General features: G+C 37.3%; 2 protein-coding genes across 5 annotated transcripts in view; one reads left to right on the top strand and one right to left on the bottom strand.

Moving 5' to 3' along the window:
* USP13 (ubiquitin specific peptidase 13) overlaps positions 1-1,323 on the top strand; it is a 61,502-nt gene extending 60,179 nt beyond the window's left edge. Inside the window, exon 23 of the mRNA XM_027647137.1 lies at positions 1,310-1,323. The gene's annotated coding sequence lies outside the window, so the exon portion shown is untranslated. The remainder of the gene's footprint in view (positions 1-1,309) is intronic.
* The window catches only part of PEX5L (peroxisomal biogenesis factor 5 like), a 105,823-nt gene that overhangs the window by 7,789 nt on the left and 81,148 nt on the right, over positions 1-16,886 (bottom strand). For all 4 annotated transcript variants that reach the window (XM_027647138.1, XM_027647139.1, XM_027647140.1 and 1 more), the window contains 6 exons: positions 11,546-11,641; positions 5,030-5,146; positions 3,963-4,106; positions 3,071-3,141; positions 1,683-1,880; positions 236-401 (listed from right to left, as the gene is read on the bottom strand). In XM_027647138.1, the coding sequence (XP_027502939.1) occupies positions 236-401; positions 1,683-1,880; positions 3,071-3,141; positions 3,963-4,106; positions 5,030-5,146; positions 11,546-11,641 (792 nt within the window). The remainder of the gene's footprint in view (positions 1-235; positions 402-1,682; positions 1,881-3,070; positions 3,142-3,962; positions 4,107-5,029; positions 5,147-11,545; positions 11,642-16,886) is intronic.

The raw sequence follows: 16,886 nt of genomic DNA, 5'->3' as shown, positions 1-16,886 counted from the left end.
CTCGTGGTCACAGGCAACTTTATATAACTACTACAATTAATCAGGACACAGCTAGAAATTGGACGTGTATAAATCTGCTTCTAAACGGGGCTGTCTTGTAATTAACGTTTCTATTTCAGGTATTGAAATTTTAATGGCGGAAGTGACATCTCATTAATAACAGCCTGATCGAGACAGGAGAAGGAAAATGGCCTGTAGAGCTAAATTTTTTAAAATGTAGAAGTAAAAAATGTACCTCTGGTCGAACAGTTAAAGCAGCACTAAATGCATCTATTGCTCTGTTAAATTCTCCATTCAGGTGAAAAAGAACTCCAAGTCCTGTCTGCAGGTCAGGGTCTATCATATCACCATTCTGGTGAGCAGCCTCCAGGTACAAGTCCTTTACTTCTTCGAGTAATGAGCTAGACAAGGGTGAAAAAATAAAGATCCATTATACAGTTATTTACAAATATTTCAATATTGATTGCATAGCTGGAAATTAAAATCCTTGTAGTGCCTTTGTCAGGAGTGATATATTCCTAAAATTTGTAAATAAGCTTCTTCATCATGGAAAAGATCTACTTCAAGGTGGTGATGTAAACTCATGACTGGAATAAAAATTTCATCTATAAAATGAAGTACGGCCATGAACCCAAGTGAGATGACACAAAGGGTTATTAAAACTGTTCCGATTAGATGACTTTCTCGGACATAAAAGCATTCCTTACTGGCAAAAACAGTCGTATTCTTAAGAGGAATAGATAAGTGACTAGCCAAGACCTTTGAAGAAAGATGCCACTTCATAAAAAAAGACTTCATAAAACCTTTGCACTGACAGCACCAGATGTCAGCGGGATGAAGCTGAAGTAGAATAACACACTTAGCAATTAAGCAGAACTTGCATATTTTATTTTTGTTCATACTCAATTATCTTGTCAACCCAGGACTTGTAAGCGATAAGGGTAAAACATAAGGCCTGTCTTCAAAATGACAAGCAGTGAGATAGCCCGAGTGTTTTAGTTCTGCAAATCATGTCTATGCCTTTAATGACTTTATCATGCATCTCACAGTCCAGAAGTACTTGTTTATTGACCTCATGAAATCATGAGAAAGGGCTGCCAACTCATAAATTATTATGTTATTTAAAATGGATGCCAGCTGAAGACAAATAAAATGACTATACTGCCTCTTTGGTTAGAACCAGAATGGCTTTCAAACAAGCGGATGCCACCTCCCAGTCTTTTCAGAGAACTGAAGCTGTGCCACACTGCAAAATGGCTCATTCCTCGATCCTAGTGGCTGGGTTGGGATACAGGAGAAACTATGAAAGTAGGAAGAGCACACACATGTAGAGGAGGATGAAGGCTTGGTATGGATGTGGAAGCAGCTGAAGAATGAGGGTGCAGGATGTGGGATTACAGAGGCAGGAGGCAGGGTCAGAGGAAAGTAACGGGAGTTGAGGAGAAGCATATTTTTTAAGCTGTTTTATTATTTATTTTTAACTTCCAGAGATGGCATAAGAAATAAAGCCTTCAGTCTCTAAACCAAATGTCCTATGTTGTCTTCCCACTCCTGCCACTAGAGATACTGAGTATTCCATTACAAGGAACAGGCTGGATTTATACAGAGCAAGGAGGCACAGCATGCACCATCAGTTCCAGTGATGTTACAATTTCCACCATCAGGATTTACACTGCATTTACCTTTCATCTGCTGTCTTAGACATCCTCCTGTTAAGCGCTGGGGACCCTTTTTTGCTTCTCACTATATACTTGTATTTTGGATTTTGCTTTATCCAGTTTTTCAGAGCTTGATAGGCTTCCTGTTGATGGCCAGTGTTGGTATAACTTACAGCCAGGGCCATCAGAGCTTTTAGGTTGTTTGGCTGTAGTTCCAAGCACCTAGGCAGAAAATAAAAATATATTGAAACATTTTTGTAGCCAAATACAATTCTTGAATTCTTCCAAAATAAGCCGTGTAAAGAAAACCACTCACACAAGTAAGATCTACCCAATAATACTTGTGAAAAGGGACATTGTCTTATTTTTGTATAAGTGCATTATGCACGTGTATACACACATATACTACACATTGCTGTGCATACACACATATGTACATAAAACTACACGTAAAAGTTTTGTTTTCATCCTTCTGACTATGAGGAATTGTAGGTAGATTCATTTGTGTAATATCTGTCTAGTAAACAAAGAGAAGCTTTACATAATTTCAAGCAAACAGTTTAATACAGTTTTCAGCTCTGCAAAAAAAGGATTTTGAAGCTAAAATTTCTTCCATCTCTATGAATCTTAACAGTCATCCTGATTTCTCAGTTGTTCTTTGACAAAACTGGAGACAATCACCTCAAGCAGTCTTTCTCTGGTTGCGTACTATTAACTGAAAACAGAATCTCATCTATTTTGTGAACATTGCTGTTGCTTGTTTGAAAACTGGGGATAAGCAAGCCCTAAATCAGGCAATCCCTTGCATTTCTATCCAGGTAAGCTCATAAGTTACATATAAATAAGTCTGAGTATCCTTAGATGAAATAACTTCATGGTTAACAGTGCTGATGCAATTGAATATTGCTTCAAATGGAAACATAAAAGCCCATTACACAAAGATAATAATAATACTGATATTTTGGAACTCACATTTTACATACAAGCATTCTGTGATATTCACATCTCTATCAACCTAGAAACGTTGTCAGTCTAGCATTCAGCAGCTGAAGGGAGCTGTCTCCAATTAAGAAAACCTCTTCATTAAAGGACAGACTACAGAAAACATGCTAAGTGGCTAGAATATCAAAAAGACACTTCATTTGCATTATGCCTAATTCAAGTTTATTGGGCCACATAACTTTTCTTTTGTGCAACTACTTAAATTACTAGGTTAAATATTGCACTTATTTAATAAAACAGAAATATTAATCACCCTCTGAAGTCACTTGGAAAGTTTTTATATCTATGTGAATGCTTTACTGAGCTCAATAAATGCTTCACATTCCAAGATAAGAATAACATTAAATATCCCCAGGTCTCTATTACCAAATACTCATCAGACCCTTGATTTAGCACTGAACTTCATTTACCTTTGGAGGGCGACAATTGCTGCCTGCTCATTTTCATTCTCTGCCTGTGTTATACCCAGGAATTGCCAGGCCTGCAAGAATAATCATAATTTTCTTATTTTGTTATATATACCCAATTGCAGAGTTACAACTAATATCAGTGTTAAACACAGGGGTGATAAAAGAGCAGATCTGTCCAGCACTAACTACAGATTTTTCTATGGGGTGATACCAACAGTACCAATCAATACAGTTCTGAATATCTTTGGGCCCAATAAATGTTTATAGTCAATGAATGCAAGGGTGTTCTGTCAGTGTATGATCACATGCTGCTTTCTTAGATTTAAGCTACTGTACATTTTAAATGTTGGTAGAATTTTATGGAAAATGATGAAGAAGAATTATTAAGGTGTATAGATTTAAGGGGTTCTAGAGGGTTTGGGGATTCTCTGCTTTTTGAAATACTGCTGCTTAGTTTAATGCAGCAGTACATTCAAAGAACCCTAGATACTTACACTGTAAATATTTTTTACAAAAAAACAGACTTTAACACTATACTTGTTGAAAACAGCAATATTAAGGAAATTTATATAACTTTTAAAAAAATTTCAACACTCATTAAATCAACAATGTTATTTTTACAATAGCGGCGTTTACAAGATACTTCGAAAACATCAGGATATGAAGGAAAGGTTTGAAGCATTTCAAACAATTATATTACAAAAACAGTTTCTCATCCTGTGAAGGACTCACTGTTGTCTGTTTAAAGTCATATACTAATTCAAAACTCTTGGAATTTAATCTGTTTCAGTCAATCATGACTAGTAAAAGTTTGAGCCCCAAATCCTTCCATGACTACATGCTAAAGGGAATCCCCGTTCCCTTTGTCAGTAAAAGGCACATGAGTGAATACCTCTGCATCGTTGGGTTCTTGTAGAATAGCAGCCTCCAGGTATAAGATTGTAACAGGAAGGTCACCTTCTTTCATTTTTTTCAGTCCTTCCTCAAAAGCACCAGGCCAGTCTTTGAAGGGATTGTCAGTATGGAAATAATAACCCTGGAGGAGAGAGATAATGGACCCGTGATGAAGCACTGTAGCAGGGAATGACAAGTCCAAAAAATTAAATGACTCACCATTTTCCAGCTGGATGTAAACATCCTTTGTTCTGTGAAAATGGTATGAACTCCCCCATGGAATTTCAATTATAGAAAGGGTAAAAAGGTAAAATGTCACCAGACATTTATGTTTCTGCTCTCTTTACTTTTACCTTAGCTCTGAAGTGATACTTACTGGTGCTAATGGTGGGCTCTCCTACTCCCATCAAAGATAATGGCAACAACTCACACTGCCTGCAGTAGCAGCAGAGCTGAACCTATCATGAGCCCAGGATATCCAATTGAATTGTAAAGAGCACACATCAAGCAGCTGACTCCCTGCAGTGCTTGTAACCTCATGTCTGCTCAGTTAAAATTTTGAAATCTTCAATTAAACTTCCAGATACAGAACAGTGTTGCAAACACCTGAGTTTATTTTAGTATTCCTTTAAATTTTGCCTTTTTCTCTTCTTGTCACTGCAGTATAAAGGGTGTATGCTAATATCAGCTACATAACAGAAGTCAAATGAAAATGTGAAATGGAAAGAATGAAGAAGAGAGACAGAATCTCTGTCATTTCTATCCTCAACAGTGTTTGAGGATATTTTTATTTGGTACTCTTCCTTAGGTGCCTGTCTTCAAAACTGCCCATAATCCAGCAGTTTGCTTTGTGAATCTTTCAGCACAATTCAGACAGTGTGCAAGTCTAAATGTATTCTCACTATGGCAAGGTCTTTTAAATCTATCCCACTCATAGACAATTAAAGAATATGAACTCTTTTGGGTAAAGTTAACTTCCACATCCAATGAATTTCCTTGGGATCCTTTGAATAGCTGAGTCTTGTCTCAGAGTTGCACAGGAGGGATGGGAAAACTTGGTGTTACCTTCTCGATGGTTGAGATGGTGACTTGCCCTGGAGTTTCCTGGTTGTCTGAAATCCAGTTTCTGCGAGCCATTTCTTCCCATTCTGCTTGCATTTTGTCCCAAAACTCTGTGTCTGACTAGAGGAAAAGGAAGAAAACAGAAAATGAACAACAAAAACTTTAAAACAAACTGGCAAGCTTTAAATTTCTTTCTACCAGTGGTCTGTCAATTTTGCTGAATGGTATTAGTTCTATTAATAATCACACTGACTGAAATGCTACAGCTCCTGTTTGGAATTTCATATAATTAAATTTCATCTCATATTGGAATGCATTTTGTCAACAGAAAACTCTTTATCTCAGAGGCAGCGTATGTCCTGTTTGAAGCAGGATTTGCAGCAGCTTACACTGCTTCTTATTGATACTAACAGCAAATGGTTACAGAAAATTTGAAGGAAATGAATGTTGCAAGTCTCTGACCAAAGAAAAGAAAGAAAAAAAAAAGAAAAATCAACTAAGTGCATGTGCTAAAGAATAACAATAGATAAAACAGTTTAAAAGAGAATGAACTTCTCACTTTGTTATATTCAGCATTATTTTCAGCTTTGTGAAAGGGAAATGTCAAAGCTCAGACAGAGAGTATTTGCATAAGAGATTTAATAGAAATTGGGCTTTTTGACATAGTGGAGAAATCTTAATGTTGCACTATGTACTGTGCTGGTGAGAGGAATCTACAAGAGATTATAAAATTGTACAGTAAGATTAACATTCAGCTCAAAGACAAGGGAAAAATGCAAACACAAGGGAAACAGAAATTATGAAAAAAAGAACGAGATTTAGGATGTACAACGACCAGACAGAGGGAACCACTGTGGTTACTAGAAAATGATGCCAAAAAGCAGAAATGGGATTTAAAAAGAGGGGAGAATCCAAGTTTAGGTGCCATTTCGATCTCCACAGATTATCCATAAACCCCCAAAAACAGATCCATAGCAGAATATCTGCCCAGCACTAGGGGCCTTTCCAAAGTTCTCCAGTTCCTGCAAGGTCATGGCCAGAGCTTCAGTGAAATGACACTACTGGGGGCACACTTTCCCAATTTATTTATGTCAAAGAAAACAGCACAAATAATTCTATTGAGGTTAGAAATGTAATATTTGATACAAGACTGACAACTTTGCTACTGCTCCACATCCAGGCATGATTTGAAAAATAGAGCTTAGTCTGTAATTGCAGGACTTGCTGCAATGTTCCTTAGGTACTTGGAAAAAGGAAAACATGTGCCTCCTGATATCCAGCACTTTCTTCCAGGGTACTCGGAGTTGTCTGAATTATGCAATTATGGGACCTGTGGAGGTACCTGCAATGTTCCTCTGAATGGGAACCATTCACTCCTGGAGAGGAGATTTCACTCTGGGTAATAGAAGCGAATGGCACTTGACCGCTCTGTTACACACCTTCAGAATTTGCTTTCATTCCAGACTTGAAGGAAATACATTCTTATAAATAGTCATGAGATTGTGCTGAAATGTCCATTTAGAGTTTGAAAAGGCTGGGATAATGAATCAGGTTGCTCCCTCTTTAACTCTTAGCCAGGAGCAGAGGCACTTGAATCCCTAAAACAATCCCATTTTTCAACAGATGCCTCTATCAACCACTTCTCACTCAGTACAAATTTGCAGTGCACTGAAATACAAATTACATGTTCGTGTTTATACTAGCAGTGATTTTGAGATTCAGGATGAGGGAAGGAGTAGAAATTTCCCTTTCCTTCAGATTAAAACTAATAAAACTACTGAAAAGTAATCAGTAATGCCTTTTTAAGCAGATTAAGTTATAGAAATAATTATATATATGAATATATAAATTCATAGATATGAATGTGCATATGAATATATATATATGTTTATATTAAATTTTTGCTCCTATTTTTCTCCCAGAAATTCCCTATGAATCAGTGGTTTGGAAACATATCTAATCATATTTCTGCAGACAGTAAGCAGGCATGTAAGTGGGTTTAGGTCTTAAATTCAAATTCTGCTGTTTAATTACATATTTTTAATTCCCACAGATGTTCACTGTGTTTATACTCCACTTAAAAAGCCAATGAATTGTAGTGCATTCAAGTAGTCATGCTGGATGTCCATCTCCAGTGAGTCAAAAGGGGAGGGAAAATGCAACGAGGAGAAGACCTGCTTTGCTACAATGTCTCTCCACTCATCCTACACTACTTGGACATGGGGCAGGACTCAACTGTTATTTTGCAATGATGAGAGAAGATTTGCTTGTTTGGGCCAAGCTCCGACATTCTGAGCACATCCAGCATGGGGGGTTTCTGAAACGAGTGTGGCAAAGCTGCACTGGGCACCTGGATCATGGCACCTGATAAAATGCTGTAATTCTACTGTGACAAATCCCAATGTCAGTAGCAGAGCAGTTTAATGTCCTTGAGGAAGAGGAGTGTAACCATCACACAACCTTTGGCAAAGGCCTAAGTCTGTTCCAGCTGCCATTAGTAGCAATTTTTTCATTGACTTCAGTGGCAGGAAGGTTAAATTAATATTGAGCATTCCTGAAGATCTGGCTTTGCACCAAGACTCCTAGACCTAATTTTAACTCTGCTACATCACTGGTGCCAATTAACCTCATTTCAGTGTTTTTGCTGCCTTAATGCTGGTGAATTACTTTGGATGTACCAAATGTTTTCAGACCAGTTGAACACATTTAACACATTCTCAGATGATCTGCAGCAGTTAAGTAGAATGACAACCAGGAAAAATGTTCGTACCATCTGACTACTTCCAAGCAGAAAATTCTGCATTTTGTCAAAGAGGCTATTTTTACTTTTAGTATTTAAAAATATGCTGAAGCAGTTAAACAAATGGGAGGCAAAATATTTCCAGGCTCTCTACTTCCTATTATACAGTGAAAGGAGGAGAGGGGTGCACTTTTTCAATATTGCTGGATAAATTACAAATTTACCTGTTTTCATGACTTTTAGAATTTTGCCTGTCCTGTAGTGTCAAAAATTAATTTGCAATATTCCTTTTAGACCAATGCATAACAAAGTAAGTTTCTGTCATTTTTCTTTGGATTACTGCATCAACACACTCTTTGATGTGGAAGGCACAGTTAAACTCATGTACTTTTAACCAGATAAGATTTCCTTAGCTGATACCTTCTCAAAACGAAACTTGAAAGTTTTAATAAAATGTAGAGATAAAAAATTATATAAAAAATTGATATACCAAGGCAAAGATACCCATCATGATTTGGGAGAGTGGCAAATAAAATACATCTTGATGACTCAAGTTCTTAGTTCCCAGGCACATCTGAAGTGATGTCTAAATAGTGAAACAGGAACACTGTAGGTACAGAAAGGACTGATACTCATGGGAACCACAAAGCTTATGATTCTAGACTATGTGTTCCTAGGCTAGAAGAAATTAATCCCATCTTTTTGTGCTATTGTCACATAATTTATCTGTAATATATTCTGATGCTTTACAACAGTACATTATACAGCAGATGGTTCAAGTGACATTGTGTTGTAAATAAAGTGATGCTGAGAAGGACAGCTCAAAATTTCTTATGCATAAGCTCATGAAACAGTGTGGCATCTGCAGTTTAATCAGGGAAATGTGGAATAAGAAAATAACAAAACTCCTTTTTTTTCCATCTCTGAGACATTTCTCAGTTGGAAGTCTTTGCATTTTCTTGGTTTTATTTCTATTTATCCTAATCTATCACCACTAAAATGGCAGATGATAAAAAAGTTGTTTTAACAGAATATAGGTACAGGATGGACCTGAATCCCCAGAGTAGCATTTTTTAAAAATTCAAAAGTACCAATTTGTGGTAAAAAAGAGCTAATTATTAGGAAAATTACATTAAAACATAGTTCTTACTGCACTTGGGAATCATGAAGATAAAAAACCACGAGGCAAAACCCAAATCCAATTTCCAGAAGAATAGAAAAGGTAGTGAGGTCTGCAAGAACCCGATCACTGCGAGGGAATATGGACCCTCTCTAGTAAAAAAGCTATTTTACTTACTGCTTTATTCTTAAAAGATTCCCCAATGGCAGACATCATTAAAACTTCTTAAGAAAGAATTACCTCACAAATCTTCATTAATCTCAAAGTTTGACATCTTAAAACCATTCCCAAAGCTCTAAAGTGAATACTGGGTGGAGGATAAAGTTTGGTGTCTTCATTTACTGAATTGTTAATTAATTCCTTTCGAACTAGGCCACAAAGAACCTGAGATTTGCTTCCTTTACTTGATCAGTTTTCTGGCTAATCTTACCGCTTGGAGCTTTCTCAATTGAAGAATACTGCAGAAACAACCAAAACCTAAAAAATGAATTTTTGAACTGTATCTGTTCTCCGCTTAAGAAAGCACTAATCTTTCTGAGATGGGCTCCAATTTATTTCAATCACTCCAGCTTTCTTACCACTTCATTTTATCTAGGATGGAAATTCATCTCTTTTCATATGTAAATGGAAATAACTGCTCTATAAGGTCTTGGAGAATCCTTTCCTTTACATTTTAACTACCTGGTCCAAGGTTCTATTTTAAGCAAAAAGAATAACTTTAGACTGCCAGCTACACAGTTAGGGAAACATTTAATTAGATTCCTTTTAATAGCTGTTTCTGAGACTACTTTAAAGTATTTTAACAACCTCTCTATTGCCTCAAAATGACCTTTTAGTCTGTAGGTTTGGGGGTTTTTTTATACAATATATTCTTCTCCTTACTTTACTCTATAAAGCAATTCAATAATGTCGTGTAACCTGTTGTTGGACTCAACTCATTTTTCTCTCTGAGTGTCTGGAAACTCCTCATCACACACAGTTGCTGGCAGTTGCAACAGTACTGACATCATTCGCTTAACCAGTAACGCCAAGATGTTCAGCATCAGACTCCCTGTGTTGCCATTACAGGTTGCAGCACATCATGTCCCACCTTCAGGATCAGTCTGGAGTGCAATTAGGAACACCTTGAGCATTTTAAGCAGTGACAATTTGAAAACAAGTCTCTCCTTTCATGCCACGAGCAAATGTGTGTGATGTGTGACATCAAAAACACCTCCCGTGCCTCACCAGCAGTTGTTTACAAAGAACCTACTTGATCTGGAAAAAGCAACGCAGGCAGAAAAAACAAGAAAAATGCCTTCAGTGTTTAGTTTATAAAAGAGTTTAGTTACTGCTTGTGTCCATTTTAACCTTGTATGCTCAGACAAGATTTTTTTCTCTGTGCAATAAAATCCCAAGAAACCATAGTAGAAACCATGACTCTTACGATAGCATATAATTAAAAGAACCCTACAAATCAGCTTAATTTCTTAAAAAGGAAACTCTGTTTCTAGCTAAAAGCCAGCATATGAATTAGGCATAGTTTTTTTGTAATCAACCAATATTAATTTAGAATAGTTCAACTGCCAACACTGGAATTGGAATGGTATAAAAACTTGAGTTAGGGGACTATTAAAAACATGGCTCAAATTTAAATTGAATCTCAACCCTAAAGTGTTCTAGATGGTTTGGAGACTAGTGAGACTTCAGTCCATGCTAAAAATAACAAGTTTTGAGGAATCGGTTTTGCAGCTTCATCCTTTCCACCCTAAAAATTAATTTCAGTGGCTGTTATATAACTTAGCCTGAAATTCTGTCCTCAGTGGAAGGTAGCTGTCTTGGCTCTTTGTGGTGACAGGATTTTGCAGGGTTACCAATGGAACCCACGGCATTTACGGATCAATGCTCCAGATGATCCTCCAGGTCGATGCTTATATCTAATTTTTTGTTGAGTTCTTTTAAAAAAACCCCTGTATTCCACCTTGTCTCTAGTCAGGATCAGGATTTCAGTTGGGATTAGTGGTATAGGAGAACACTCGAGAGATGTTTCAGGTGTTGGAAATGTAGTTAGTGAAAAAAACATGAAAGTGCACTTGGAGAACTATCCAAATAGCTTCACCTTTTCAAACCAAATTGATTTGTCAGAAAACAAAAATATTCCTGTGCTTAATGCTCTGCCACTTCTTGTAAAAATGGGAAAATGGTGCATGGTTACTGCTACATGTGCAGTCTGCATTACAGCAGGTAATTGTGCTGTTTATCAGGGATTCTGAATTCAGGCTCCCCTGGAGAGACTTGGTTTGTGTCTGAGCTTAAATAGCTGAGTGCACACGTTCAGTTGCTGGGGAAAAATATTTTCCTCTTTTACTTTCAGTTTGGAAGTACTTACATTTATGGGGCATTTTTCTTTACCCACTTGCTATAGCAATAAAAATCGAGCTTGAAAAGTTGGTTCTGTCTAATCTCAGTTTATAGCTAAGGGTTGGTGTTTGTTTATTTGTTGTTTGGTTTTTTTCTTTTAAATGAGATAAAATGCTATTTTAAATTAGAAACTCCAGGATTTGTGTCTTTTCACTGCTTTAGATAATCCAATTCCAACTTTCTCCTATGCTTGTGCTGCAAGATAAACAAGAAATCTATAGAACATTAGCTGAAAACAGAACAGTAAATGAAATAATACCTCAACTGCTGCCTTTGCTCTTTCAAATTCCTCTTCCAGGGAGTGATTTCTGGAGAGAAGAGGTGCTCCCCAACGCTGCTCCCTAGTTGATCGTGCCTAAAAAATAAAAGAATAAATCAGAAAAGGATGATAGACTCTCTGCCACATTTCTGAGTTATTTCCTCAATTGTCTAGAGCCCCAAATGGCCTTTCTCTTGGGGAAAATTAGTTGTTTCCCTAGATGAATTCCTCTGAATTTTCTCACACCATAGCTAATATCACTCCTGATGGGAAGCAGAGTAATCTATCTTTTCCAGATTTTTCTTTTCACTCGAGATGCATGAAAGATGAAGAGACATCCAAGAAAAGGCGGTGCAAGAGCTGGACTACAAAAGGAAAGAGCTGACTATTTTATGTAAGACTTTTATCTTCATTCTTCCTTCTCCTGCATTACAACTGTCTACACTCCAGGAAGAAAACATCTCACTTCCCCTGTACATTTCGTAGTTTTCTTTCAGATTTTATTTCAGGATCACATTGGAGAGCCAGGTTTGCCATGGATTTCACTGGAGGGACAAATCCTTTTCACAATCAGCAGCTCTCCTGTGCCTTACTATTGGTCGATCTCATTGGAGGTACATAAAGACTTTTTCCCTATTCTTTTATTAAAAGCAAATTTTATTTTTTTTTTAACAAAAGGCCCTGTACAAAACCAAACAATGTTTAGGGATGGTATAGAAAGGCACAAAGTGGCCTAATCTTGCTAAATAGAGCTCTGGCTGCTAATCCCTCCCCTCGTGTTTGTCAAGAGGTTAAACTCATTAGCCACTTGCCTGCCCGTGGTCCCAACTGCATTAATTTATGTGATTATATTTCTGATGACTGTACTTGTAATATTCAATTTCAATGAGCCACACTGCTAAAAGACTAATTTTGCTCACATCAGGCTCATTGGGCTGTATCTGGAAATGCTGGTGTGTGCACTGCTGGGATGAAACATCCAACACAGTCCTGGGTTCTCACACACGTTGTGTCTGTGGTTGTACACATGTTTTTTTACCCAGAAAATGGCACTCATCTGTCAATCTAGCCTTAAGGTTTCTGTATTGTTCTCAAGCCGTTGGTCTCTCAGGCAGAGATTGATGAGTGAGTTGTACACTGGGTGGATGATACACAGAGGGGAAGAAAACAGCAATACAGCACAAATTCTGTGAGAAGCACAGGCTGGTGGTGGGCACTGTGGGTGTTATTCTGTGTGGGCTTCAGGATTTTGCTGTGACAGGAAGCACCAAGAGTCCACACTGAGGATCTGTTTCTGCTTTCACATCTACTGCCTCTGGTCCATGTGGTTTTCAAACTGGTTTTTTCCCTTGCTGAGGCCAGGAAGAGATTTCAGGTTGTTACTGAAAACATATCGAAACCCAGCCCTACACACAAACCAGTTGTTTTACCGATTAATAGAATTTGTGCAGAAGAGAGAACTGGTTCAAATCATTAATTTCTTTACATATCACATGATGATATTTGTCACTCAACTTCCACAGGATCAAACTGATGTTCTACAGAGAATAAACTGAGGTTGTCTGGAATACTTGTCTTTGAGGAAGACACTCATATTTAATTTAAAGTTATCAAGAGACCTTAATGATATTTCCAACTACCACTTCTTATTTTTCTCCACTAGTTTAAAACACATGTTAGTACTCCTTATTTTCTCTGTAGAAAGATACTGATGATTTTAATAAGTTTTTAATGATAAAAGGACATTGAATAATACAAAGACATTGCAATATTAAATGATCTCATTATGAAACATCTTTTTCAGATTTCAACCTTTTTTGAGGTCACTTTTACACTCCTTCTTTATTTTTCAGAGTCATACAGACAACCAAAATGAACCATATATTCTAGTACCTGTCTTGCTGTTTCTCTATGCTGAAATCAGGTGATCTCCTGTCTCCCTTCTAGACAATTCTGTTACTCCAGTGCCACACAGGGAGCCCTCATGCTGACATTCTCATACATTCTGAGCCATTGATTCTTTTCAAACTGCCTTCCAGCACAGTGTTGTAAGTAGAGCCTGCATTCTGGCTCTCAAATGTATTGGAATACATATTTATACAGATGTCTTGGTCACCAACTCATTTTTTCAACTCCCTTATTTACATTTTTTTCATTTCACTGTTGTATCATGAAGAAATTTTCTCAGGAGTGGCTTGCATATTTATTTTCAGATCAATAATACTGAAAATCACAGTTTCTCCTTGGAATCACAGAAGAATCCCCACTCAGTTACATTTCCTAGTAAGTAACTACTGCTCTTGAGATCTAATGTTAGCCAGTCTTAATCTGTTTAATGGCTTCTCAATTCATACTGTATGGTGCCAATTTTAAAATCAAGATATGGTGTGTTTATTCAAACCTCTTGCAGAATATCGCACAGCAACATTTATGAACTTGACCTGTAGTCTGATCAAAGAATTACATTTGTTTTCCTTGACACAGGACTCTGTTGATAGGCACTAATTATGTTCCCAGCCTTTCCAATATTTATGAGTTGGCTCTTGCAAATGGTTTGATTACTTCCGCTTTTTACCCTTTTGCTTCCAGTGGCTGCCATTCCTCAGGTCAAGGACAGTACTGCAAAAGGTGATGTTCAGACTGCAGAAGGGGAGAGTGAACTTGTTGGGGCAGCAGAGAGGTGAGGGGGAAGAAGGCAAGAAGCACAGAGGTCCCCTCTGCCACATGACATAAGATACACATGGTCCCTGCATCACCCCCACAGAAATAAACTTTCTGCTCCATTAAACGCACAGTCAGAGGGAAAAAAGGTCATTAACAAAACCCTCATAAGCTGTGCTTACATATAAACAATGCAGAGTCATACTCCAAGTTGTGATACCCAGAAATGGAAGACCCCCTGTGTAATGAACATGCTGCCTTCCACTAGTGCAGGAAAAGAGAGGATGGGAATGGAGTACCAGTACTGGAGAACTCCACATCTCCAGCTGGTGATGGGCTGGGACTCCCTTAAGGGGAGACCAAGGTGGGTGTGGGTCAGGGTGGAATGAGTGTGTCCGTGGACACTCTGTGGACACCATGGTTTGATATTCCCATCACCCTACAATGGAGGTGCTGAAGCTGATCATGGCTGCTGTCCTTAGGGAAAAAAAAAATCTTCCATTCTGATGCATTTGCACACACTTTCCTGCACTTGTACTCTACTTACACGCTGCTGGATCTTAACTGTTGGTGAGAGGCTTAAATTACAGTTTTAACTTTTGATCAGGTCTTCAAATAATGAACTAAATCTGTCCCTTGTAACTTTTCATTTCCTAAGAGTAACTGGTACATCCAAGGAGAGCCATTAGTCTTACTTTAGCTATTTGGGAGAAGTGAGGAATCAGTTTTTTATTCTAAATATGTTGCCTTAAATTGGAGATTTCTAAGGTTTAGAGGCTTTGCATTATACCTTTGTCTGAGAGTGCTGACATATTAGAATTAGATACAGCTTTTTAGCATGTCAGGGGTTTTGTGTATTATAGGTGAGCAATAAAATATCTATAATGCCCAGAGGAGCATTTAAAGAGTTACAACATGAGCAAACTTTATGTACAGACAATGGAACATATTATCTCTCTCTTCACTTTGTAATTATAAGATGAAAAATAAGCCTTCAAAAAAGCCCCAAACACTGTAGGATATCTCAGTACTAATAAAAGCATAATAAGGAACTTTCCAGAATGGTAGAGGAAAAAAAGAACAGTGCCAATGCTGTTTAAGAGTTAATAGTAGGTAGAATATGATGTGCAAAAATGCTGCAAAACAAGACAGCCACATCCAGTGAGAGCCACCACAAGAGCATATTCCAGCCTTCAAACACATTTCTCCCTTAGTAGTTCAAAGCTTGTCTTTTGGATTTTGTATTGATAAAAGTTCTGGTAAACATAGGATTTTCTTAAGAAGATTGCATAATTTTAATGAAAATATGACCTAGTTACTTAGCATTTCACTTTGAGGAACTAAATCTAACATGTCAAAGATGAGTGATGAGGTGATTGCCTGGGAAACTGCTGATGGAAAACTGTAGCAAGTTTGACAAGATGGAATATTTAGGCTATGGCAGAATGTGTTGCATATGCAAAGGTTACCTTTAAATGAGATAGACAAAACCTATAGAGGACAAAGATGGAAAACATATGTTTTGATAAAAGCTGTAACGTGATTTCTTTTACAAGTACAGTAAGAACTCGGTCAAGATCAATGAGCCTGTTTCCTGGGAACTGACAGCTCTGGCAGTCCAAGCAGGATGAAGCTGGCAGTGAACAAACCCACTGTATTTCTGAGTAAGCTACCTAGAATAAGAACTCAACCTCACTTTAGGTCATTTTTCTGCGCCACTAATTACCAGTTCAGCGTTTCGTTACTTGAGTGGATCATAAGTTTGAAAAAAAGCAGGTTATGACAAAATAAAACAAAAAATTCAAAACATGAATTATACCAAAACAACAGATAAGAATTTTTTTCTCTGCTTCTTCTTCAAGCTGGCTTATTCAGCTTCATGTTTTTTTTATTTTGAAATATCAGTCATTTCACAAAACAGTATGGAGCCTCAACTGACTGAACTTAAACTGAATGAAAAATGTGGATTTTTGCTTCTGCAGTTATTCTAGTGGAAGATAAACAGGAAATAGACCATAGAAAGTAGAGATGTTATATACTAAATTTGCAACTGCTTTTACAGAGAGCCACAGCATTTAAATTCTGTGACAGTCTGCTTGATTTACACACATCTTGGTTGAGCACAACTATTCTGGAATTTAGATCTATTAGGCTGAGGAACAGCCTCCTAAAAATGGATCAGAGGTACTTCAAGACAGACAAACTATGTGAGAACACATCATCCATTTCAAGTGGATGATATTGTGCAATAGATCTTTTCCATTAATAAGAAGTATAAATCTATTGCAGAGAAAGAAAAGATATCATACATTACAACAAGAGTGAGGCTTTCCAGAGGGAAAAAGCCTCTGCTGTTAGTAGTGTAGAGATGGCAGGGAAGTAGGCTTTTTTCCTAACAAAAAGACAGAAATGGATCTGATAACTGGGTTCTATTTCTATTTTCTTAAAAAAATGGCGCATAATTTAAGAAAACACATTTAGCATTTTAATGTCTCATTTTTCCATTTTCAAATGAGGCTATTATTTTCCATTAATTTTCAGATTTTCTATCTGATGGAAAGTTTTTGAAGTGCAGGCCTAAAAATAGCTGTGGAAGGGAAGACAATTATTTTCAACTAAAAGCTAATCCACTAGACAACTCTTTCTTACCCTGGCCAGTGGCAATGGTAGAAATCCCTCA

This window comes from Corapipo altera, unplaced genomic scaffold (genome assembly GCF_003945725.1).
Source record: "Corapipo altera isolate COAL_440 unplaced genomic scaffold, ASM394572v1 113, whole genome shotgun sequence".
Taxonomy (NCBI): domain Eukaryota; kingdom Metazoa; phylum Chordata; class Aves; order Passeriformes; family Pipridae; genus Corapipo; species Corapipo altera.
Note: the sequence above shows the minus strand (reverse complement) of the source record. Positions and strands in the feature narration are given on the sequence as shown.